We start from the raw sequence: 23827 nt of genomic DNA, 5'->3' as shown, positions 1-23827 counted from the left end.
GCAAGGCCCTCTACTCCCGTCACCACTACTGCGCCTCCGGCATCTGCAACCTCCTCAAGGCTGGCGTCCAAGCCCTAATTATCGCGGCAAGAACCCGGTGTATCGGCCGCCGCAACCTCGGGGCGTCACTCCTGCGTCGCCAGGCAGCTCCTCTACATCAACACCAGCGCCTCTTCCGGCCGTGCCTACTGCTCCATCAACATGGCGCCCATCTCATGATCCTTGGACCGGTCTCGTTCAAGCCTGGCCCATGCCATGGACGGCCCCGTCTCCCTACGGTGCTCCTCCTGCTTATACCAGCACCTGGAGTCCTGGTCTTCGCCTATCGACAGGGTCCCCCGGTGATGTAGGGCGGATCCCTAGGTGGCCGATCTTTCACGAAAGGAGCGGATCCCAAAGAGGAACTCGAAGGACACGAGGGGGAACACGAGGGAAAACACGAGAGAATCACTCAACCAACAAGAATAGATCACACATGCGCTAGATCGATGAACACAAAGGTAAGATACAAGATCCAAATCCAACAAAGGACGATACAAAGGTAACCGGTTCTTCTCCGTAAGGAGGTCTTGATGGGGGTCTTCTCCATGAGGTCTTGAATCCAAGGTGGATCTTCTCCGTAGAGGGGCCGCGGTCTCTCTCGTGGAGTAGATCCGTAATGGATGAGCAAAGCTCTATCTCACATATGAGCTAATCCTTTGCTAACCCTAAAACATAGGTGGAGGGGGAGTATATATAGTCTAAGGGGCGAAGGGGTACATGGGCTTTCGGCCCGGATACACTGCACGCAGGCAGGAGGGGCCGGATGTTCGGGCGATGGGCTGGATGTCCGGGCTTTCCCGAGACGCCGGATGTCCGGGCGCTGGGCCGGATGTCCGGGCTGGCGAGATCCAGCTTCTGGACGTTCTGTGATGGGCGCCGGATTTCCGGGCTGGTGTCGGATGTCCGGGCTTGCGGGAGGGGCCGGATGTCCGGGGCCTGGCCGGATGTCCGGGCCCTGTAGCACTTCGGTTGCTGGGCTGCTGCTGTTGTTGACATCTTCAGGGGCCGGATGTCTGGGCCAGGGCCGGATGTCCGGGGCCTGTAGACTTTCTCCGGTTTCTCTCGTCGTGCTCCTTCATCCTTGTACTTGGGGACTTGTCCATCATTCCGAGCATCTCCGAGAGGGTCTCCTTGGTACCTAGGCATGTGTAGTGTCCTTGCATTAGGTAGCAACCATGTCTCACATGAATGGAAAGGAGAAGCATTTAGGAGCGGGTTCATCTTAGGTCCAATGGCGTAGGCTCGAGTGTACAAGGGGATGATCGTCGGATGCTCCGCATCATCTCCCCTCCCTTGGGAAAGATCCGACCTCGGATCGAAAACCTCATCACCATGGAAACGATTGGCGTGGACGGACTTGTAGTTGGACGAAGTGGAAGACATGGCGCAATCCAAGTACTCCAAGGTGTCTCCGGAGTGGTATTCATACAAAAAGAGCAAACACAAACGACACTCGGAAATACAATGGTTAGCGCACACAAAGTGTCCATCATGTAAGAATGAGTCCGTGAGGCAAGATTGTTCACGACAAAGCACATGAAGCTTAGCAAGATGATATGAAATGAGATGTAAAGCATTCATGGGAGCAAAAGCATTCATTGTGCACACAAATGTGGTGTGAATGTGATCAATGCAACCACGCTGCAAAATAATGTCATAGTGAGACGGTTTATCAATAGCATGAATATGGCAATGGATGCTCAATATGATTATGTTATCATGCAATTGATGGTAGGCAATGTGATCATTATGTATGAATATGCCAACAAGAAAGATCACAACAAATTTGCTAAGGAAATGCACAAGCTCATGTATCATGGATGACATGGAAATAGATGCAACAAGACAAGCATAATGTGAGTTAATCCATGCATAGGGTGCAAACTTGTGGTGACTATGATATGTCCATCGAGCATGACATGTATGAGCACAATCAACAAACATGAAGGTGGGGGTGCAATGTGTCAAAGGAGTGTCGATGTACCAATGCTCGATGTCGTGGCATGAGTGGAGGTTCGAAGGTGCATCCAATAAGTCCGAGCGCTCCTCAATGTGAAGGCCCATAGAGTCGATCTCCAATGTCGGTCCTTCATCCAATAGATGTATCATGTAGACAATAAGAAGGAAACAACAATGAAAGAATGACCCGTCCAATATGCATATATGAGAATGGCTCAAAGGGAAGGAGGTCACCTTTAGGAGTTTCTCAAGGATGATGGAGTTGCACATCTTGTATGCCTTCACATAACCAATATGTCTCGTGATGGTACCTCCTTTTGAATCCTTCAAAATGAAAGAACATGACAAACACTCGGAAAAACAAATGAGGTTAGCGTAAATGCAAAACCTATCATTCAAGTGGTGAGATACCCAACAAGTGTTCTCATCATTCTTATCATAAGAAAGGACAAGGGAGTATTTCATAGCATGGAGGCATAAGATGCGATAACAACCAAAGGCATTAGGCTCAAACAAACAAGCATGCTTCACAAGTAATATGCCCAAGTCTCCAAGATAGATAAGCATAGCATGGGTGCACTCAATATAATGGCATATGAAAGGTGCAACTAATGGAGACAAGAGACAATGATCAAGATATATCATGTGAGAGGCATGAGCATATATGTCATCAACCCAAGAAAGCGAGTAATAATGGAACATGGGTGATGCGACAAAGCAATCAATCATAGTGATCAACTCGAGCAAGCTAGTAGTGTGAAGATGCAACGTACTAGGAGGAATCATGGCAAGCATGTCATGTGTGCAAATAATGGTCATGAATAATGCACATAACATATCACAAGCATGAAAGCAAGATATGAGCAAAATAGCATCAATAGCATGAGGCACATGATAAACATGGCAATAGCAACAAGAATCTCCACCAAACATGCAAATACACATAGGAGTAGCATAATGGTGAATCATGGGTAGATGCAAGCAAGGGTCACAATTGCATGGCAAAATCATAGAAAGAGGCATAGCATGCAAAGTGAACACGGGAAAATGGGCATAACGTAACAAGTGATATATAGCCCAAAGCCGTGTGAGAGCCAAGTAAAAGGAATGCGCGAAGTCGTTACGCGAAGGGAATGGTGGGAAGGACAATCCACGGGACCCCAAATCGTCGTTGCTCTCAAGAGCTCGTTTCGTCAACTCTTGGGATTGAGAGGTTGACGAGTATACGTGAGTACCTACACAAAACAAAGACAAAGGGAAAATTGTGTGTGCGTGGTATATGTACACATCATCCATATGATGCGCACGTGCAAGTGTTGATTAGCACAAAATAGCCAATGCTCAAATAAATGAGATGCGTGATATAGAAACATGTCATCCATCATGATAGGTTTGTTATTATGTATAGCATAATGGAGACTCAAATTATGTAATGCATCGTGAGAAATATGTAGAGCATTGTTATTCATGGAATGCATATGGTGCACGCAATTATGGGAATCATGCAAAGTATGGAATGCATCAAAATCTCCTAATATGTATGAGGAAACTATGGGGGTCTCCTCATGAGCATTAGTGGAAACATCCTATGGAGAATATTGACAACATCCAAAACAATGCATATTTGGAACAATGTGATCATGGCATGGCATAGTAGATGAATTGCGCAAATCATGTAAAGGAAGCATAGCAATATCATCACATGAAAAACAAAAGCCAATGACCATCATCTCGTCATCTATGTCATAAGTGCAAAAGGATTTATTTTAATGGGGCATGCATAGTTACTATGTTGAGATTGAAATGAAGCAATATGGGAGATCTCACTCATAGCATATGATAAGTTCAATGGATTGTCAAACATGAAGTGACCAATAGAATTTTCACATGATATCCTATGAAGCATAGCATCACAACTAGGCAACTCAACATGCTCATCATCATATTCATCATAAATTGGTAAGTCATGACATGAAGAAGTTGCACTAGCATGAAGCATGGCAATAGGTGTGTCAACATCATGCAAGCAATCATTGGTAAGATAGTCCACTAGTGGGACAAGAGAAGCACCATCACCTATGTTACCTTTGGAGCATCGTTCATGTGTTGTAGGTGAGGTGTCGAAGACCAAGCCGTGGTCATCTTCATCTTGATGGAACCATGTGGGGGGTGCATCATCGTCCATCATGGCCATTGTCGTCTCCATTGGAGGTATGGACTCGTCGAGGATAGGCATGTCGTCATGTAGGAGACCTAGCACCAAGGAAAACACACTCGGAGTAGAGGTTAAGTTGTTAGAAATCAAAGTGGCCTCACATGCCGTGTCAACTACCTCACTCACTAAGTGTTGTGGCTCACTCACTCCCGGTAAGATGCTCTCACTCATATGGTTGGTGGAGTCACTCAAATGGCTCTCAACCTCACATAGGATGTGTGGTATGCTCTCAAGTGTGGGGCTAGTGGTGGTCACACTCATCCTCTCATAGGAAATGCACTCAATGTCACATATGCTGGAGCCACTCATCTCACTCATGGGTTGGTGGCTCTCCTCACATGGCAATTGGGCATGATATGTGGGTGTCGGAGAGATGTTGGTGCAAATGTCTCCATGCTCAATCATGTCGTAGTCGTAGCCGTGGATGAAGGCCGAAGATGGCACATCATCACTCTCCTCCAAGACCAAAGATAAGGTCTCATGTGCGGTCTCGTAGCTTGACTCGGAGTATGAGTCCAATATGGGCGCCGTCTTCGTGTTGTTGAAGAGGTTCATGCTCGTGGCCGTGGTCGAAGGGGATGGCCCTTGCTCGACCTTCTTGTCGCCGTCTTGTTGTTGGAGGCCCATATGATGTGGCACCTCGTAGCTCGTCTCCATGACCGAAGGGAATTTTCCATGCTCGGCCATCTTCCTTGAGGGGCTTCCGAAGATGGAAGTGTTGCCCTCGCTCGTAGGTGGTCGCCTTGTTGTTGAAAATGTCGATGTAGGCGAACTCATGGGAAGTAGGCGAAGATGCCGTACGTCCAAAGGCGAAGATGCCTTCATAGCACTTGGCGAAGATGTCGAAGTGGTTGTTATAGCCGTAGCTTCGTCTTGGTGCTCGTCTCGCGGTCTTCTCTTATGCTCATGAAGTTTGGACTTGGCGTGAAGTAGGGCTTGTTGGGACTTGTACGTTTGCGCTTGTGGAGCATCTTTATGATGATGGTGTCGTTTTCGCACTTGAGCTCGTAGTAGATGTCGTTCGTCGTCGTGCACAAGATGCTTGGAGGTGACTTGCCCTTCATGATGATGTTTATCACGAATGTGATGGTGGTCGCCATGTATATGTGGACGTGGACGACTTGCGCTTGCATCGCGTGGGCGCTCCGAAGATGATCGACTTGCTCGCCGCCGCCTTGAGGATGATGAAGGGGAAGAAGACTTGTAGTCGGCCACCATGTTTCGTAGTTGATCCTTTAGCTCGCCCAACTTGGTGTCGATGTAGTCCCTTTTCCTTGCTTCGGAGTGGTGTATGTCGATGGCGAGGTTGTCGAGGCGCTCTCGCAAGGTAGATTGTGCACCTTGCATTTCGTGTTGTAGTCCGAAGATGGACATTTTGGTGATGTAGTTGTTCGCGCCGTCGTTGTTGTCGAAGACCGGAGATGAAATGCCTTGCCTATCCATCACAAGACTCGAGCAAATATGAGTGGGAGAAAGAGGAGCAAATATGAGTGGGAGAAAGAGAAAAACGATACCAAATGTACCTTGACCGATGTTGAAGATGGATCAATGATCACTCAATAGTGTAACAAGGAAATAGCACAATTGGTACAAATTCTTGTCGGTTTCTCACACCTACACAAGTAAGGCTTATGGTGGAGCTCGGTGAGGATAGTGGCATAAAAAATTTGATGCAAAATGTTAGCAAAAGTCAATAATGTTGAAAGAGATTCACAAATTCGCAAGTGAAACAAGTAGACCAATAGCAATGAATGGCACACGGAAACACACACACGGATAGATAAATGGGGTCGTGCAACCAAGGAGTGAGCACAAAATGTGAAATCCACGGAAAACGCTCGTGTTGCACAACTCAAGAGAGACGCTAGCACGATTGCTCAATATGTGGATACGACACTTGTGCACAACCTATAAGATGCAAAATGTATCAACTTCTATCCCAAGTATGCTATGTATGTATGGTTCCCGGTGTTTGATCCAAGATGATCGGATATGAAAATCTTATATGCAATGTGGTAAGATGCTATGGCTATTGCTTACAAGCTTCTTTGCTCTCTCTTTTTGCTTAAAAGCTTTATTTCTTTTTTTTTTGTATGGCCACTTTGCGAAATGCACAAACCAAGATAGCAATTGTGTATATGCGGGAACAATCTTGTGACACAAGGGATGATATGATACCAATATGATATGGTATGTATGCAATGGAAGGTATAGATCACTAATGTGCACAAGTAACGTTGCCGGCAATACTCAAATGGCTAGTCTCGATAGGCAAGTGACGCAAAATGGGCTAGGGGTTAACAATGCAATGTGCAAGGGAATATACAATGGAGGGATACCACGATACCAAGATGATATGGAGGTTACCGTCCGAGGCGATGATGAGTAGCGGTATTCTTGATGTAGATACCAAGATGATGGAGACTCGTCCCTAAGTAGCCGAAACACCTTAGGAAACGGAAAAACCGCGAACTCAAAATCTCAAATGTCAAATGGTGGTAGCGGGAATGCAGTGGTGGTTTTGCGGAAACTCCATGGGATTGCGGAAATGCAATGATGGGTTTTGAGACACAATGCGGAAGTGGAGGGTAAGGTGGTGAACTATACACGATGTCGGAGTTGGAAGCACGGTCCCTAAGTAGCCGAAACACCTTAGGAGACACAACTCACAACACAAGCAAAATTGGGTTAAGTTGGGTCGGCGGAAGTGTATTGTGGGTAAGCCTATGCGGAAGTTATGGTGGTGGTTGATGAAGAAGCAACCGTCCCTAAGTAGCCGAAACACCTTAGGAGACTTGAATCACAACTCAAACAACCTCAAATGCAAAGGGGAACAAAATTGGTTAGGTTGCGGAAGTTATGGTGGAAGCCCTAGGCAAAGATGCCAAAGTGCCAAAAATTCGATGGAGTCAAATGGTGATGGGACCTATCTAGAGGGATAGAGGATGTCAATAGCTACTCAACGAGCCAAAGAACGCGAAAATCGGACTCCGGATGTGAAAGTTACGGTCAAAACGGTGAAACGGGAAGGCTGAAATCCCAGGGGCCGGACATTCGGGGCTCCGGCCGGATTTCCGGGACCTGATGTCCAGAACCGCGCGCGAAATTGCGCTCCAGGAGCCAGATGTCCGGGGCTACGGGCCGGATGTCCGGGCTCCAAATCCGAGGATGAACTCGAGGAACTCGATTTTGTGGGCGGAAATTGATGATTTCGGGGGCAAAATTGCGGAGATTTCGTGGATGGAAAGTGGGGAAAATTGGGGGAAAGCTAGATCCACTAGTAACAAAGCAAATCCATGGATCAAATCCAACAAAACATCATCACACCAACAAATCACAAAAAAAATTTGGGGCTATTTTTTGTGGGGATTTTCGAAATTGGGGAAGAAATCAACAAAACTAGGCTAGAAAACACAACGGGGAGGCTCCAAATTCGTGATCAACGTGGCTCATGATACCAAGATGATGTAGGGCGGAACCCTAGGTGGCCGATTTTTCACGAAAGGAGCGGATCCCAAAGAGGAACTCGAAGGACACGAAGGGGAACACGAGGGAAAACACGAGAGAATCACTCAACCAACAAGAATAGATCACACATGCGCTAGATCGATGAACACAAAGGGAAGATACAAGATCCAAATCCAACAAAGGACGATACAAAGGTAACCGGTTCTTCTCCGTAAGGAGGTCTTGATGGGGGTCTTCTCCATGAGGTCTTGAATCCAAGGTGGATCTTCTCCGTAGAGGGGCCGCGGTCTCTCTCGTGGAGTAGATCCGTAATGGATGAGCAAAGCTCTATCTCACATATGAGCTAATCCTTTGCTAACCCTAAAACATAGGTGGAGGGGGAGTATATATAGTCTAAGGGGCGAAGGGGTACATGGGCTTTCGGCCTGGATACACTGCACGCAGGCAGGAGGGGCCGGATGTCCGGGCGACGGGCCGGATGTCCGGGCTTTCCCGAGACGCCGGATGTCCGGGCGCTGGGCCGGATGTCCGGGCAGGCGAGATCCAGCTTCTGGACGTTCTGTGATGGGCGCCGGATTTCCGGGCTGGTGCCGGATGTCCGGGCTTGCGGGAGGGGCCGGATGTCCGGGCCCTGTAGCACTTCGGTTGCTGGGCTGCTGCTGTTGTTGACATCTTCAGGGGCCGGATGTCCGGGGCCTGTAGACTTTCTCCGGTTCCTCTCGTCGTGCTCCTTCATCCTTGTACTTGGGGACTTGTCCATCTTTCCGAGCATCTCCGAGAGGGTCTCCTTGGTACCTAGGCATGTGTAGTGTCCTTGCATTAGGTAGCAACCATGTCTCACATGAATGGAAAGGAGAAGCATTTAGGAGCGGGTTCACCTTAGGTCCAATGGCGTAGGCTCGAGTGTACATGGGGATGATCGTCGGATGCTCCGCATCACCCGGCCTGCTCGGAGCTCGGCCACCTTCGCAAGTCTACACCGCAACCACTCCGCCAATGTACGGCGCTCCTGCACCAGCACCAGTCTACTCTACTTCGCTGATGTACGGCGCTCCTGCGCTGGCGCTCGTCTACCCCAGCCTTCCGTATGGCTACACGGCTCCATCGACTCCCACACCCTACACGTACGGTGATCCTCCAGCCCTACCGTACATATCGGCACAGTCGGCTACCCCCGCACCGTCGACTCCGTCCTCGCCGCCAAGCTGGGACCAAGCGGCATTCATTGCCGCCGTGAACAACTTCACGCTAAACAACGAAGGTACAGATTGGATTTTCGATTCAGGTGCATCATCGCATATATCTTCAAATATGAATTTGCTGTCATCCTGCTCTCCTTCGGAATTTTCTTCCATTATCGTTGGTGATGGCTCTTCTATCCCCATCACATGCACTGGTCACTCTTATATTCCAAATTCTAATACATATTTTGTCCTCAGCAATATTCTTGTTGCTCCATCCTTGATTAAAAATCTCATCTCTGTTCGACAGTTCACTATTGACAATTATGTTTCTGTGGAATTTGACCATTTTGGCTTATCTGTGAAGGATCTGACCACCGTGACGCTTCTCGCTCGCTACAATAGTTCGGGTGATCTCTATCCTCTTCAAGGCGCGCCTTCTTCCACTCCACATGCCCTACACGCCTCTGTTGATATTTGGCATGGCCGACTGGGTCATCCCAATAAAAATACACTATCATCCCTACTTCAAGAATTCTGTATTTCTAGCTCTAGCTCGTCTCACGACTCTAAACTTTGTAAGGCATGTCAATGCGGCAAACATGTTCGCTTACCCTTTAGCACGTCTACTACAGCTAGTTCTTTCCCTTTTGAGTTATTACATTCCGATCTATGGACATCTCATGTACCTAATGTTTCTGGTTTTAAATATTATCTTGTTATTCTTGATGATTATTCCCATTATATCTGGACGTTTCCTCTACGTGCCAAGTCGGATGCTCACACTATCTTCCTCAATTTTCGCCAATATGCTCTTGTCCACTTCGGCCTTCCCATTCGTTTTATACAATGTGACAATGGTCGTGAGTTCGATAATGTTTGCAATCGCACCTTCTTTCTCTCTATTGACACGCTTCTTTGTTTCTCTTGCCCATACACCTCTCCCCAAAATGGGAAAGCCGAACGATCTCTTGGATCCATTAACGACATTCTTCATACCTTACTCATTCAAGCCTCGCTTCCTCGCTTCTGGGCGGAAGCGCTCCGTACTGCCACCTTCCTCTTAAACATTCGACCCACCAAAACGTGTCCTCTTTACACACCTTTTCAATCTCTTTTTCTCGACCATCCTGACTATTCTTCCCTTCGTGTCTTCGGATGCTTATGCTTTCCAAACACCACCGCCACCACCTTACACAAACTCGAACCTCGCTCCTTGCCATGTGTTTATCTTGGACCTTCTGATGATCACAAGGGTTCTCGCTGCTATGATCCCTCTTCTGGACGTGTCATAATTTCCCGCCATGTAAAATTCGACGAGCATGTTTTCCCCTATGCTGCTACCTCCTCCTCTACCGCGCCGCCTACTCCTTCCTCGCCTGTATCTATTCATGTGCCCAGTCCTCTTTTACATACTCCTGTAGCTCATAGTTCTCCATCCTCTTCCGAGCACGTCTCTCCGCCTCCCATGGACCAAAGACCCATTGACCCGAGTCCCACGTCTTCCCCAGTATCTCCTCCAGTCTTGTTAACTCCATCTTCATCTACCGAGCCTCACTCATTGGAGCACACTGATTCCACCGGCCTCTAGTTCTTCACCGCCACTCGATCTTCCTATTCCTCCTCATGCAGTTTCTGTTCCAATCCCTCAAAATGACCACGTCATGCGCACTCGAGGCAAGCGCGGCTTTCATGTTCCAGTGCGTAAACTCAACCTAACCGCCACACCGACTATTTCTCCTATCCCCACATCATATAAGCGCGCTCTTCTTGATCCTCTCTGGCTTGCTGCTATGCGCGATGAGTTTGATGCGCTTACTCAAAATCACACCTGGACTCTCGTTCCTAAACCTGCTAATGCTAATGTAGTCTCTGGTAAATGGGTTTTTCGGCACAAGTTTCATGCTGATGGTACACTTGCGCGTTACAAGGCTCGTTGGGTCTGCCGAGGCTTTTCTCAACAACATGGAGTTGATTTTGATGAGACATTCTCTCCTGTTGTCAAACCAAGTACTATTCGTGTTGTCCTCAGTCTTGCTGTTTCCTCTTCCTGGCCAATTCACCAGCTTGACGTTAAAAACGCATTTCTTCATGGTACTCTCAACGAAACTGTCTACTGTCAGCAACCCTCAGGTTTTGAGCAACCTTCTTCTACGGATCTTGTTTGTCTACTTCACAAATCCTTATATGGTCTAAAACAAGCACCCCGGGCATGGTTTCATCGGTTTGCAACCTTTATTCACACTCTTGGTTTTACATCCTCTAAATCTGATTCTTCTTTATTCATTTTTCGCTCCCCCGAACGGACAGCCTATCTTTTGCTTTATGTTGATGATATTGTTCTCACCGCATCCTCTGATTCTTACACCACATCATCTCATTGCTTAACCGTGAATTCTCTATGACTGATCTGGGAACCCTACATCATTTTCTTGGCATTGCCGTCTCTCGTTCTACTAATACTCTTTTTCTTTCTCAGCGATAATATATCCTTGATTTATTAACTCGTGCTGGCATGTGTGACTGTCAGCCCTCACGCCCGCCCGCCGACATTGGAACCAAATTATCGGCTGATGGCGATCCTGTTCCAGATCCTAGTCTCTATCGTAGTCTCACTGGCGCACTACAATATGCTACTCTTACCCGTCCCGACATATCTTACTCCGTCCAACAGGCATGTTTATACATGCATGATCCTCGTCTTCCTCACTTCAATCATGTCAAAAGAATACTACGGTATCTCAAAGGCACTCTTGACCATGGCTTACTTATCAACTCTTCTTCTCCTACAAGTTTGACAGCTTATTCTGATGCGGACTGGGCAGGTTGTCCTGATACTCGAAGATCTACATCCGGCTATTGTGTTTATTTGGGCGATAATCTTGTTTCATGGTCGTCCAAAAGGCAGGTTACAGTTTCCAGATCATCGGCCGAAGCGGAGTACAGGTCCGTTACCCATGCAGTGGCCGAATCTATTTGGCTTTGCCAGCTTCTCGCTGAGCTAAATCGACCGATTGAGCGTGCTACTATTGTCTATTGTGACAACATATCTGCAGTCTACATGGCGTCCAATCCTGTCCATCATCATCGCACGAAGCATATTGAGATTGACATCCACTTCGTTCGTGAGAAGGTTGCTCTTGGTGAAGTTCGTGTTCTCGATGTTCCGACAAGTGCCCAATTTGCAGATATATTCACCAAGGGTCTTTCAACTGCACCCTTCACCGACATACGCTCCAGTCTCAACATCGTGACACCAGACGTTGACACTGCGCGGGGGGGGGGGGGGGGGGTGTATTAGCGATATGTTTCCGAATTGGACTAGAATAGCCAGCGTGTTGGAGTAGGATAGTCAAAGCCCCAACCCAAGTCGGTTCAGTACATGTAATATATAAACGCTGTAACCCTGATTGATCAATACAAGCAATTGTTCTCTCCAATTATCACTTCATTTAGAGCACGTTGGGCTTCGAGGCTTGTTCGTCACGGCTTTGTTGCTCTTATTGAAGTGCGTCGCCATCTTGGTTTACTTGGTGATCTTGGCGTATTGGAGCTTGCTCTTGATCCATGGGATCATTTGCTTGACGACGATGTCGTTCACGTTTCCGAAGGCGGTCTTGTAAACCATTGCCATGAAACGGGTTTTGTGGAGCTTGATGATCTTCATGGTCTTGGTGACGATGCAGACGAGCTCATGGAAGACTCCGAGGAAGAATCCGGAAAGTGTCGACTTGAATGGCGCCGTCTTGATGACGAAGTTGTAGAAGAACGGTTGACCATCAAAGCATGGAACTCGTCCATTTGCGATGATAGCTTGTCGTCAAGGTAGTCCCTTGTGCGTTGCTCGGATTATTGCAAGTCGGTGGTGAGTTGGTCGATGCGGTCGCCCAATGCTTCATTCGCTTGGTGCAAAGCTCTATGTACGCAGAATAGTTGATTCTTGGTGATGTAGTTGTTGGGCTCCTCTTCTTACTCGATGAAGAGTGGGTTGGTAGAAGTACTTGACCTATCCATCATCTCAAGCAAATATGTGAGTGGACGAAATCAAAGAACTAGACCAAATATACCTTATCCAATGTGGAAGATGGATCAAAGATCACCCAATGTAGTATTATGGAAGTAGCACAATTGGTACCGGATCTCAATTCTCACACCTACACAAGTAAAGCTTTTGGAGTAGCTAGGTGAGGATGGTGGCACAAAATTTATGCAATTGTTGGCAAAATTCAATAATGTTGAAAGAGATTCACAAATTCGCAAGTGAATCAAGTAGACCAAAGCAATATGTGGCACACGGAAACACACACACGGATAGAGAAATGGGGTTGTGCAACCAAGGAACGAGCTCAAAATGTGGAATCCACGGAAAATGCTCTTGTTGCACAACTCTAGAGAGACGCACGATTGCTCAATAGGCGGATACGAAACTTGTGCACAACCTATAAGAGACAAAACATATCTACTTTCTATCCCAAGTATGCTATGTATGTATGGCTCCCGGTGATTCTCTCACGATGATCCAAGATGATCGAATATGACAATTTGATATGCAATGTGGCGATGCTATGGCTATTGCTTACAAGCTCTTTGTTTTCTCTTAGCTTAAAAGTTCTCTCTTTTGGTAGTTTCCTTTGGCCACTTGTGCGAAATTTTCGAACCAAGGTAGCAATGATGTATATGCGGGAACAATTGATAACACAAGAGATGATACGTGTTAGAGTTATAATATAAGTCATGTACCCCTTTGTATTTATCCCGTTGTATAAGGGGTTTCCTGCATATGTTCCACACCTGTACATGTATATATCTCGGCCTATGGCCTCATGGGAATACAAGTTGCTTATTCCTAACATGGTATTAGAGCTAGATCAATTTTTTTGCACGCTGCAACTCGTGCTATTGATCCGTCTCGATCGAGTCCGGCTCGTCTTCCTCTCGCTCGAAGCCTGAAGCCGCCGAAGCCCTCCCGCTCGAAGACTCCCTCTCGCTCGAAGCCGCTCGAAGCCGCCGTCGCTCGCAGGTTCCCGCCCGCTCGAAGGCTCCCTCCACCCCTGCCGTCCGGCGCGGCCCCTGCTGGAGCTGCCGCCTAGTCGCGTGCGAGGCCTGGCCGCCGCCTGCGCTCCTTGTGGAGGAGCTCGCCTTCGAGGCCTATCTCCTCGCTCCGCGCTGCTCTCCTCGTTCCGAAGCGCTGGCACAGCAACCCACCTCCCGTCCTCCCCTGCCTCCTCTCGTCCGGGATCCCGTGCCAGATCCCGCTCCCAGCCGCTGTCCTCGTCCGGCTTTCTCCTGATTTCGGATCTTTGCTAAAAAAAAATGTCTGCTGCATCGGGCTATGTTGCTGTCCCTCGCTGTCCGGTGATCTTCGATGGTACCAACTACATCGAGTTCGCTGGCTTCATGCGCATTCACATGCGTGGCATTCGTCTCTGGGTGTTCTTTCTGGCGAGGTCTGCTGTCTGCCACGTCCGGTCCCTCCGGTGGCCCCTACTCCGCCGACTCCACTGGTTCTTCCTACGGACGCTACTCAGGCCGCCAAGGATGCGGCTAAGCTTGCTGATGAGACTGCTGATCGTGCTTATGATGAGAGGGTTTTGGCTTATGAGGAGGCTCTTCAGACGTATCATGGTGCTTTGTCTGTTTACACCCAGTGGCTTGATGATGATGCTCGTGCTGCAGCTGTTCTCATTGCTAGTGTTCTGCCTCAGTTTGCTTCTGAGTTTCTGGGTCTTCCTACTGTCTTTCAGATGTGGACCTGTCTTCGTCAGCGCTATGAGCCCTCTGGTGATGCCTTATACCTTTCTGTGGTTCGTCAGGAGCATGCTCTTCAGCAGGGTGACTCTACTGTTGATGACTTTTATGCACAGAGTTCTGCTATCTGGCGCCAGCTTGATTCTCTCCGCAGTGCTGGTTGTCGTACTTGTCCCTGCTGCCAGGCTGTCCAGGCCAACTTGGAGTTTCATCGCGTCTACGAGTTCCTGTCTCGGCTCCGTAAGGAGTTTGAGCCCCGGCGTGCTCAGTTGTTTGCTCGTGGCCGTATTTCTCTCATGGAGGCGCTTTCAGAGATTCGTGCTGAGGAGACTCGCTTACGTGGTGCTGGTTTGCTGGAGGTTCCCTCTGTGCTTGCTACTCGGGCTTCTTCCACTCCACCTGCTGCACCGCCCCATTCTCGCTCGAGTGCTCCACCGCTCTTGCCCACTCCTTCTGGAGGCTCAGGTCGCCCCCGTCCACATTGTGACTACTGCAACAATGATGGTCATATTGAGTCCCAGTGCTACACGAAGCGGAAACACCTGCGCAAGGCGCGATCATCCTCCTCAGGGACTTCGTCATCTCCCTCGACAGCTTCAGCCATTGCTTTGACTGAGCAGGATATTCTGAGACTTAAGCGTCTGCTCGCGGCTTCAGGTTCTTCCTCGACGGGTACTGCTGGTTCTGTGACTGATGCTTCCCGCACTGAGCACCTGCCCTCTACACAGTCAGGTACTTCCCCATGGGTTCTGGACTCTGGAGCTTCTTTTCATATGTCTTCTCATTCTTCCGCTTTGTCCTCTCTTCGATCGCTGGATTCTCCTGTTCATGTCTTCACTGCTGATGGTACTCCACTTTCTGTTGCTAGTAGAGGCCATCTTTCCACTCCTTATTCTGTTCCTGATGTTGCTCATGTTCCTCGACTTACCATGAATCTGTTTTCTGCCGGTCAACTTACTGATTCTGGTTGTCGTGTCATCCTTGATGTTGACTCTTGTTCTGTCCAGGATCGTCGCACGCACACTCTGGTTGGGGCTGGCCCTCGCCGCCGTGATTCTCAGGGTCTTTGGGAGTTGGACTGGCTTCATGTTCCTTCCGCTGCCACCACCATCGCGAGTCCCTCCGCTGCTGTCGCCTCTGTTACTGGTTCCTTCAAGCAGTGGCATCATCGACTTGGTCATCTGTGTGGTTCTCGGTTATCGTCTTTAGTTCGTCGAGGTCTTCTGGGGTCTGTCTCAGGAGATGTCTCTTTAGAGTGTCAGGGTTGTCGTCTTGGCAAGCAGATTCAGTTACCATATTCACATAGTGAGTCAGTGTCTAAGCGTCCTTTTGATTTAGTCCATTCTGATGTATGGGGTCCGGCTCCTTTCGCTTTGAAAGGTGGACATAAATACTATATTATTTTCATCGATGATTTTTCTCGTTACACATGGCTTTATTTCATGACTTCTCGTAGTGAGGTGTTGTCTATTTATAAGCGTTTTGCTGCTATGGTTCATACTCAGTTCTCTTCACCCATTCGTGTTTTTCGTGCTGACTCTGCTGGCGAGTATATCTCTAAGATGTTGCGTGGTGTCCTTGCTGAGCAGGGTACTCTTGCCCAGTTCTCTTGTCCTGGTGCTCATGCTCAGAATGGCGTGTCTGAGCGCAAGCATCGTCACCTTCTTGAGACGGCTCGTGCGATGATGATCGCCGCCTCTCTTCCCCCTCATTTTTGGGCCGAGGCTATCTCCACTTCCGCCTATCTCATCAACCTTCAGCCGTCCGCTGCTTTGCAGGGTGGTGTTCCTTTTGAGCGTCTTTTTGACCGTTCTCCTGATTATTCGATGCTTCGCCTGTTTGGTTGTGTTTGCTATGTTCTTCTTGCCCCTCGCGAACGCACCAAACTGACCGCTCAGTCTGTTGAGTGTGTCTTCTTAGGCTACAGTGATGAACATAAGGGCTATCGTTGTTGGGATCCTATCGGTCGTCGGATGCGTATCTCTCGAGACGTGACTTTTGATGAGTCTCGTCCTTTCTACCCACGCCCATCTTCCTCGATCTTTTCCGTGGAGGATATCTCTTTCCTCACTTTTCCTGACTCACCTATCACCCCCGTCGCGCCTGTGCCTATTCGTTCCACTACCTCTGCTTCTCCACCCCTCGTCGATTTACAGCCACCATCTTCCCCGGTCTCCTCACCTAGCATGTCACCGGATTCTACACCTTCATCTCCGGTGACTTCTTCGTCGCCACCCCCCGATTCTACCTTGGCGATTCCTCCTTCTATTGTTCCCTCTTTTCCTCAGCATTACACTCGTCGTCCACGACCTGTGGATGCTTCCTTGGATGAGTCGTCCTCTTCCTCTCAGCCTACTTATGGCTTGCGTTCTCGTCCTCGTCCGCCTGTTGATCGCTTTGGATTTCCCACCGCTGGTGCTGCTGTTCTTGAGCCGACTTCTTACCGTCAGGCTGTTGTTCATCCTGAATGGCAGTTTGCGATGGCAGAGGAGATTGCTGCTCTTGAACGCACTGGTACCTGGGATCTTGTTTCTCTTCCTCCCGGAGTTCGTCCCATCACTTGTAAGTGGGTCTACAAGGTTAAGACTCGCTCCGATGGTTCTCTTGAGCGTCACAAAGCTCGTCTTGTGGCTCGTGGTTTTCAGCAGGAGCATGGTCGTGATTATGACGAGACTTTTGCTCCTGTGGCCCATATGACCACTATTCGTACACTTCTTGTTGTTGCCTCTGCACGCCACTGGTCTATATCTCAGCTTGATGTTAAGAATGCCTTTCTTAATGGTGAGCTGCGTGAGGAGGTGTACATGCAGCCACCCCCTGGGTATTCTGTTCCTGATGGCATGGTATGTCGTCTTCGTCGCTCTCTCTATGGCCTTAAGCAAGCCCCTCGCGCCTGGTTTGAGCGTTTTGCCTCTGTGGTCACTACTGCTGGTTTTTCAGCAAGTGCTCATGATCCAGCCTTGTTTATTCACCTTTCTCCTCGTGGTCGGACTCTTCTTCTCTATGTTGATGACATGGTCATCACTGGGGATGACCCCGAGTATATTGCCTTTGTAAAGGCCCGCCTTAATGAACAGTTTCTTACGTCTGATCTTGGACCTCTTCGCTACTTTCTTGGGATTGAAGTCTCTTCTACCTCTGATGGCTTTTTTATATCCCAGGAAAAGTATATCCAGGATCTTCTTGCTCGTGCTGCTCTTACTGACGAGCGCATTGTTGAGACTCCTATGGAGCTCAATGTTCACCTCCGTGCTACTGATGGTGATCCTCTCCCTGACCCGACGCGTTATCGTCATCTTGTTGGCAGTCTTGTCTATCTAGCTGTCACTCGTCCAGACATCTCTTATCCGGTTCATATTCTGAGTCAGTTTGTCTCTGCTCCCACATCGGTTCACTATAGTCATCTCCTTCGTGTTCTCCGATATCTTCGGGGCACGATCTCTCACCGTCTATTCTTTCCTAGCTCCAGTTCTTTACAGCTTCAGGCCTATTCGGATGCTACGTGGGCTAGTGATCCTTCTGATCGCCGTTCACTTTCTGCTTACTGTGTTTTTCTTGGTGGTTCTCTCATTGCCTGGAAGACGAAGAAACAGATTGCAGTTTCCCGTTCGAGTGCTGAGGCTGAGTTGCGAGCCATGGCTCTTTTGACGGCAGAGGTGACTTGGTTACGGTGGTTACTTCAGGATTTTGGTGTTTCTGTCACTACACCGACTCTGCTCTTATCTGACAGTACAGGTGCTATTAGCATTGCGCGCGATCCTGTGAAGCATGAGCTCACCAAGCATATTGGTGTTGATGCTTTCTATGTGCGCGCTGCTGTGCAGGATCAGGTTATTGCTCTTCAGTATGTGCCTTCCGAGTTACAGTTGGCAGATTTCCTGACGAAGGCCCAGACTAGAGCACAACATGGCTTTTATCTCTCCAAACTCAGTGTTGTTCATCCACCATGAGTTTGAGGGGGGGTGTTAGAGTTATAATATAAGTCATGTACCCCTTTGTATTTATCCCGTTGTATAAGGGGTTTCCTGCATATGTTCCACACCTGTACATGTATATATATCGGCCTATGGCCTCATGGGAATACAAGTTGCTTATTCCTAACAATACGATGATATATGCACGCAATGGAAGGTGCAGATCGATTATCACTAAAGTGCACAAGTAACGTTGCCCGGCAATACTCAAATGGCTAGTCTCGATAGGAAAGTGACGCAAAAATGGGCTCGGGGTTAACAATGCAATGGGAAGGGAGAGTATCCGAAGATGTCGTCGAGGTTACCGTCCTTGCTCACGGTTGATGGTGTCACGAAGGTAAAGCGGTTGTTGTCGATGACGGATCCGTGGCGAAGATGAGCGGCGGTGATGTCGGTGTCGAACCGTCCCTAAGTAGCCGAACATGTTAGGAAACGGAAACCGCAACTCAAATTCTCAAAACAAACGTGTCAAAATCGGAGGTGGTAGCGGATAAGAGATGGTGATTGTGGAAAGCGGTGGTGGTATGTGGAAGAGGTGGTAATGCGGAAGTGTGGGCGGTGGCTGAAATTTCTGTCAAAAAATTCAGTTCTGTTAGTGGAAGCCGGAAGATCCGGGAGAGGATCCGGCTGATCCGGGCAGGTCAACTTGCTCGGGATAGGGCTCGGGATGAACACGAAAATGGTGGAGAGAAAGAAAAATTGTGGGATTTTAGGTGGATTTCGTGGTGGGGAGGTGGGGAATAGATAGATCCACTTGCAACACAACAAATCCACAGATCAAATTCAACAAAACATCATCAAACCAACAAATCACAAATTTTTTGGTATGGCTATTTCTTGTGGGGTTTTTTGAAATTGGACAAAAACACACAAAATTAGGCTAGAAAGCTTGAGCATCACTCTCGGGGCTCCCAACTAGTGCAACGTCTTGAGCGATTGCCTCACGAGGACATAGTTGTCGTGGAGGCTCCGTCCCGTGATGAATATGTTTTGATTGCGGCTGACAAGGCAATCCAACTTGGGGGCGAGGTGGATCGATAGGACTTTGGCGAAGATCTTGGCCACAAGGTGAATGAGGCAGATCGGACGGAAGTCGCGCAGCTCGTGTGCATCAGCGGCCTCGGTAGCAAAGCCAGGAGGGCTTGGTTTAATTTGCAAAACCCCCTGCCTCGCCGGTTAAAGAGCTACTGGAACACATCTAGGAAGTCCTGCCTGACGATGCCCCAACACACGCGCAGAAATTAGCCGTGAACCCGTCGGGCCCAGGCGCCTTGCATACTGGGAGGCGATTGCCGGCTTCTCAGATATCCTCGACGCTGAATGATGCGTCAAGGTCGGTGAGGTCGCACTTGAGCTGCGCATGTCAAGCGTGTGATCGCGTTCTGCGGCTATGCCAAGCAGAGCGTCAAAGTGGGAGAAAGCCGCTTGAGCCATCTTGGCATGCTCCGTGAACACCATGCCATTGGCGGTGAGATTGAAGACGCGGTTCTTCTGCGGACGGAAGGAGCACTGCCGGTGGAAGAAGGCTGTGTTAGCGTCGCCGTCCCAGAGATTGGCTATGCGGGAGCGCTATCGGGTGATCGTTCGCTCCATGGACGCGAGGCTGAGGTGAAACTTTGAGCTGCTTGCGTAACCAGTCCTTCGGGGGCGAGAGAGTGCGGTCCTCCGGGGCTTTGTTAAAGCGCAAGGCTAGCTCGCGGGAGATAGCCATCTTGGCCTGAATGTTCCCGACTGATTTGGAGCTCCAAGCGGCGGAAAGGGTCGGCGTCGTAAGTGGATGCCCAGGCCGCAGTCACAGTTTCGTGGTCTCCCTTGAAGCGCAGCCAGTATTCCTGGAAGTGAAATCGTTGGTGGGCCTTGGGCATTGGCGAGCAGTCCGGCAGAAGTGGGGAGTGATCCGACACGACAGACGCGAATCATCGGAGGTGGCACTCGCCGTGTGCATCGTCTCAGTCCGAGGTGCATAGCACGCGGTCGAGATGCACCAACGCCGACGGTGACTGCTCGTTTGACCATGTGTAGCGCCGGCCGGTGAGGTAGATCTCCTGGAGCGCTAGATCGTTAGTTAGACAGCGAAACTTGCCCATCATGCGCCGGTTGAGGTTGTCCATGTTCTTGTCCTCGTCGCGGAGGATGAGGTTAAAACCACCACATAACATCCAAGGCCTGGGGCAGTTAGCCCTGACATCGTGGAGCTCCTGTAAGAAAGCCATCTTGCCGGCGTCGTCTTGTGGCCCGTAGACCACAGTTAGCCACCAGGGCGTGCCTGCGATCATGGAGATCTTAGCAGTGAGAACGTTAGTGGTGAACAATGGGTTCGTGATAGTCACGTCCCTGCTCTTCCACGCAAGAAGTATGCCACCCGGCGTGCCCTGTGCCGGAAGATACGTGTAGTCATCGAATTCTGCACCAAGCGTGTCGAGGACAACCGACGAACAGATCAATGCCATTTTTGTTTCTTGCAAGCAAACAATCGAGGTCCCTGTGGTGTCTAGCAATGCTCGAATGGCATGGCGCTGTGCCCGTGCATTGAGGCTGCACATGTTCCATATCCATATTTTATGGCCGTGATCCATGTAGACGGTATCGGCTGCGACCTAAGTCCCGCAGGCGACTCGACACACGCCGCGGTGGTCACTAGCGACGCCATGCATGCTGGGATCTCTCGATCAACCAATGCGGCAATTGTTGTGAGGACCGTTAGCGGTATAGGTGCGGCGAACACGTCATCCTAGGCCTTCATCTTTGCCGCGGTGATTTCCTGGTTGGTTCCAAGGATTCCAAGCGTCCGAAGAATCTGCATGTGCGTGCCTCTCGGCGGTGGGCGGTGCGGATGCGGATATGGTCACCCCGTCTGTACGAGCGTTGCGGCCGCCAGCACGCCATGCCAGGTCGTCCATCACCATGCCATCGACGCAACCGGAGGGATGCGCGTCCGTACGTCTGCGCTTGTGCCCGTGGCAGCGTGCGGGCCCTGGGCGACGGCCATGAGCCGGGTCATGGTCGCCGCCGGCGCCTCTGTCTCCGTCGGGGCCCACACCCGATAGCACGGCGGGTGGGGGATCCCTGATCATGGCGGCGCGAGCGAGTGCGATCCTGATGGGGTAGGCCAGCATCCGGATGGTCGGTGTGTCGGAACTCAGGCGCGCAGGGACCTGTTCGTCAACCTCGAGGATGGCGGCGCGATGAATGCCAGCGGGGGTCATGCGTGCGCCTCGACAGCCGGGACATGGCGAGGTCGGCGTAGGAGCTGGTTTGTGGGTTTAGGTGTTCGATCCAGCAGCTCTGCCCAAGGATGTGCTCGGCGATCGACAGGTGCCAGGTTTGGGCCAGGATTCCGCGGAGTTCGAGCTCGACGTGGCACTCAAACTCGTCGGAGCCGGTGTGGGCGAACTTGCACCATGGATGCATCGACAGGGAGAAGCGGGGTGAGTGTATGAAGTGGTCACCGGCAAGGCGGTCCTTGGTGTCCTGCAAGCTGAAGAGGATCAAGAAATCCTTGGGATGGTGCACGTCGACGGTGAAGTTGCGTGTCGACGAGCTTGAAGGAATCTAGGAGCACCTTGGTGACCTCGTTGGTGGAGACGGACGGGTGGTTGCCGGTGATGGGCACCACCATCACACAGGACAGGACTATCTTCGCTGCCTCCATCTCGATGGTGCGCGACACGATGACCCGCACCGGCTCTGGCAAGCGTGCGCTGGTCGTAAAATTGGAGCCCCCGTGGATTCTTCTTGCAAAATTAAGGCCATAGGTGATCCACGGAGGTTAGAGGAGGGGCCTGGGTGCACGGAGTCGAACAGGGGTGCAGGGAATTGCTCAGTACGGACGAAGATTGGGCCGAAGAAAATTGGATAGGGCGACCGTGGTTGGAGGCGAGCAAAGTGAGCTCCTGTGGTCAAATTGATTGAGGGGAAAAGGCGTGGCCTTGCGCCTTGTTAAGGGAGATCCTGGCGAACTTACGAGGCGCCGGGTGCGTTGGATGCATGCCTCTGCACCTCTTCCTCCTGTGCTCTGCAGCTCCCGTGGTCAAGCCCGCCAGTAACCTCCTATCGCTCATGACGCGTATATGACCGGCCCGAACCGTACCACGACACTTCAGGCTCCGTGTTGCCAGCACAACCGCCGCCGCTCTTCGTGCTTCAACGGGCTTTCGCTCCGCTTCTAGTTGCCGTCTTGCCGCTGGTCCGTGCGGAGTCACGGGGCCTTTTCTGCTCCTCCAGCAAGCGCGCCCGCAACGCCGCCTTCGGCCTGGACTCATTGTCCTGTGTTATCCTTGAGGGTGAGCATGGCGTCCTTCAGCACAGGCGCGTGGCCTTGTGCACGCATTGCTGATGACTATGCCATGCTCGGCCATGCCCGACTTATCTCGCCATGCTCAGCGTCCTTATTTTTTGCAGGAGGAATCCGCAGGAAGCCCGCTATGGCTGTGGTGGTGAGGGGCTCGGACTCGGGCATGGGGACAAGTGGGATGCCGGCAGAGCTGCAGTGCTGCTGTTTGTAGGTCGCCGGTGGCTGACGGTGGCGGGCGTAGCGCCGGTGGCTGAGGCAGCTGCTGCTGTATGCGGGAGCTAGAGAGAGAGAGAGAGAGAGAGAGAGAGAGGGTAAGTTTGGGGTATTGGTCCACCGGTTCGGTTTCGAAGTTCAGAGTTACAAATTAAACAGCGTGGTTAATTCGAGGTTGTAATGTGGACTTCTCTCTGAACCGAGTGGTTAGTTTAGGGTTGTAATGTGGACTTTTCTCAATATTGATCAGTTTGAGGGTTTGGCCTCTTTTCTTATTGACTTGTCAAAAACAATTAAATTTTAAAATTGAAGCTATTATCAGAGGGTAAATAATTCTTTTGTTCATAGGTGGAAGGTTCACGACGGTTTCGTATCTTGCGATCCTGGGATGAAGATGGGTGAGTCCAGAATGCTCTATATACTATGTTTATGTGATGCATAATTTATCTGGAAGAACCTGTTGTCTTGTTCCAGCCCTTTTCGACAATTTCTTACTTTTGTTGTTTTTTATTGTAGGTACCGTGTTGCTGAAATTGAATGGTTCCAAGATGTTTCTTTACCAGAAGGATCACAAGAGAGAAGAGATGTAAAAACTAATTACCTTATCAAATTTATCTCCTTTTGTTACCAGAAGTGCTTGAAGAAGTTTCAACTGTGGTGGAATATGTCATTCTATCTTCTAAAACCAAAAGAAGTAAAAGGAAAACAACTATATGGAAATAGATATTTCTTT

At 49.7% G+C, this 23827-nt stretch overlaps 1 protein-coding gene across 2 annotated transcripts in view; it reads left to right on the top strand.

Annotated features, from left to right (window-relative positions):
• Nucleotides 1-23827, top strand: part of LOC109771972 (uncharacterized) — a 43046-nt gene that overhangs the window by 15044 nt on the left and 4175 nt on the right. Inside the window, exons 13-15 of one of the 2 annotated variants that reach the window (XM_073496464.1) lie at nucleotides 4114-4212; nucleotides 23443-23492; nucleotides 23611-23680. In XM_073496464.1, coding sequence (XP_073352565.1) covers nucleotides 4114-4212; nucleotides 23443-23492; nucleotides 23611-23680 — 219 coding nt within the window. The remainder of the gene's footprint in view (nucleotides 1-4113; nucleotides 4213-23442; nucleotides 23493-23610; nucleotides 23681-23827) is intronic. The other variant, XM_020330669.4, reaches the window with a different exon arrangement.

This window comes from Aegilops tauschii, chromosome 4, assembly GCF_002575655.3.
Source record: "Aegilops tauschii subsp. strangulata cultivar AL8/78 chromosome 4, Aet v6.0, whole genome shotgun sequence".
NCBI lineage: Eukaryota > Viridiplantae > Streptophyta > Magnoliopsida > Poales > Poaceae > Aegilops > Aegilops tauschii.
The sequence above is the reverse complement of the archived record's forward strand: the minus strand, read 5'-3'. Positions and strand labels throughout refer to the sequence as shown.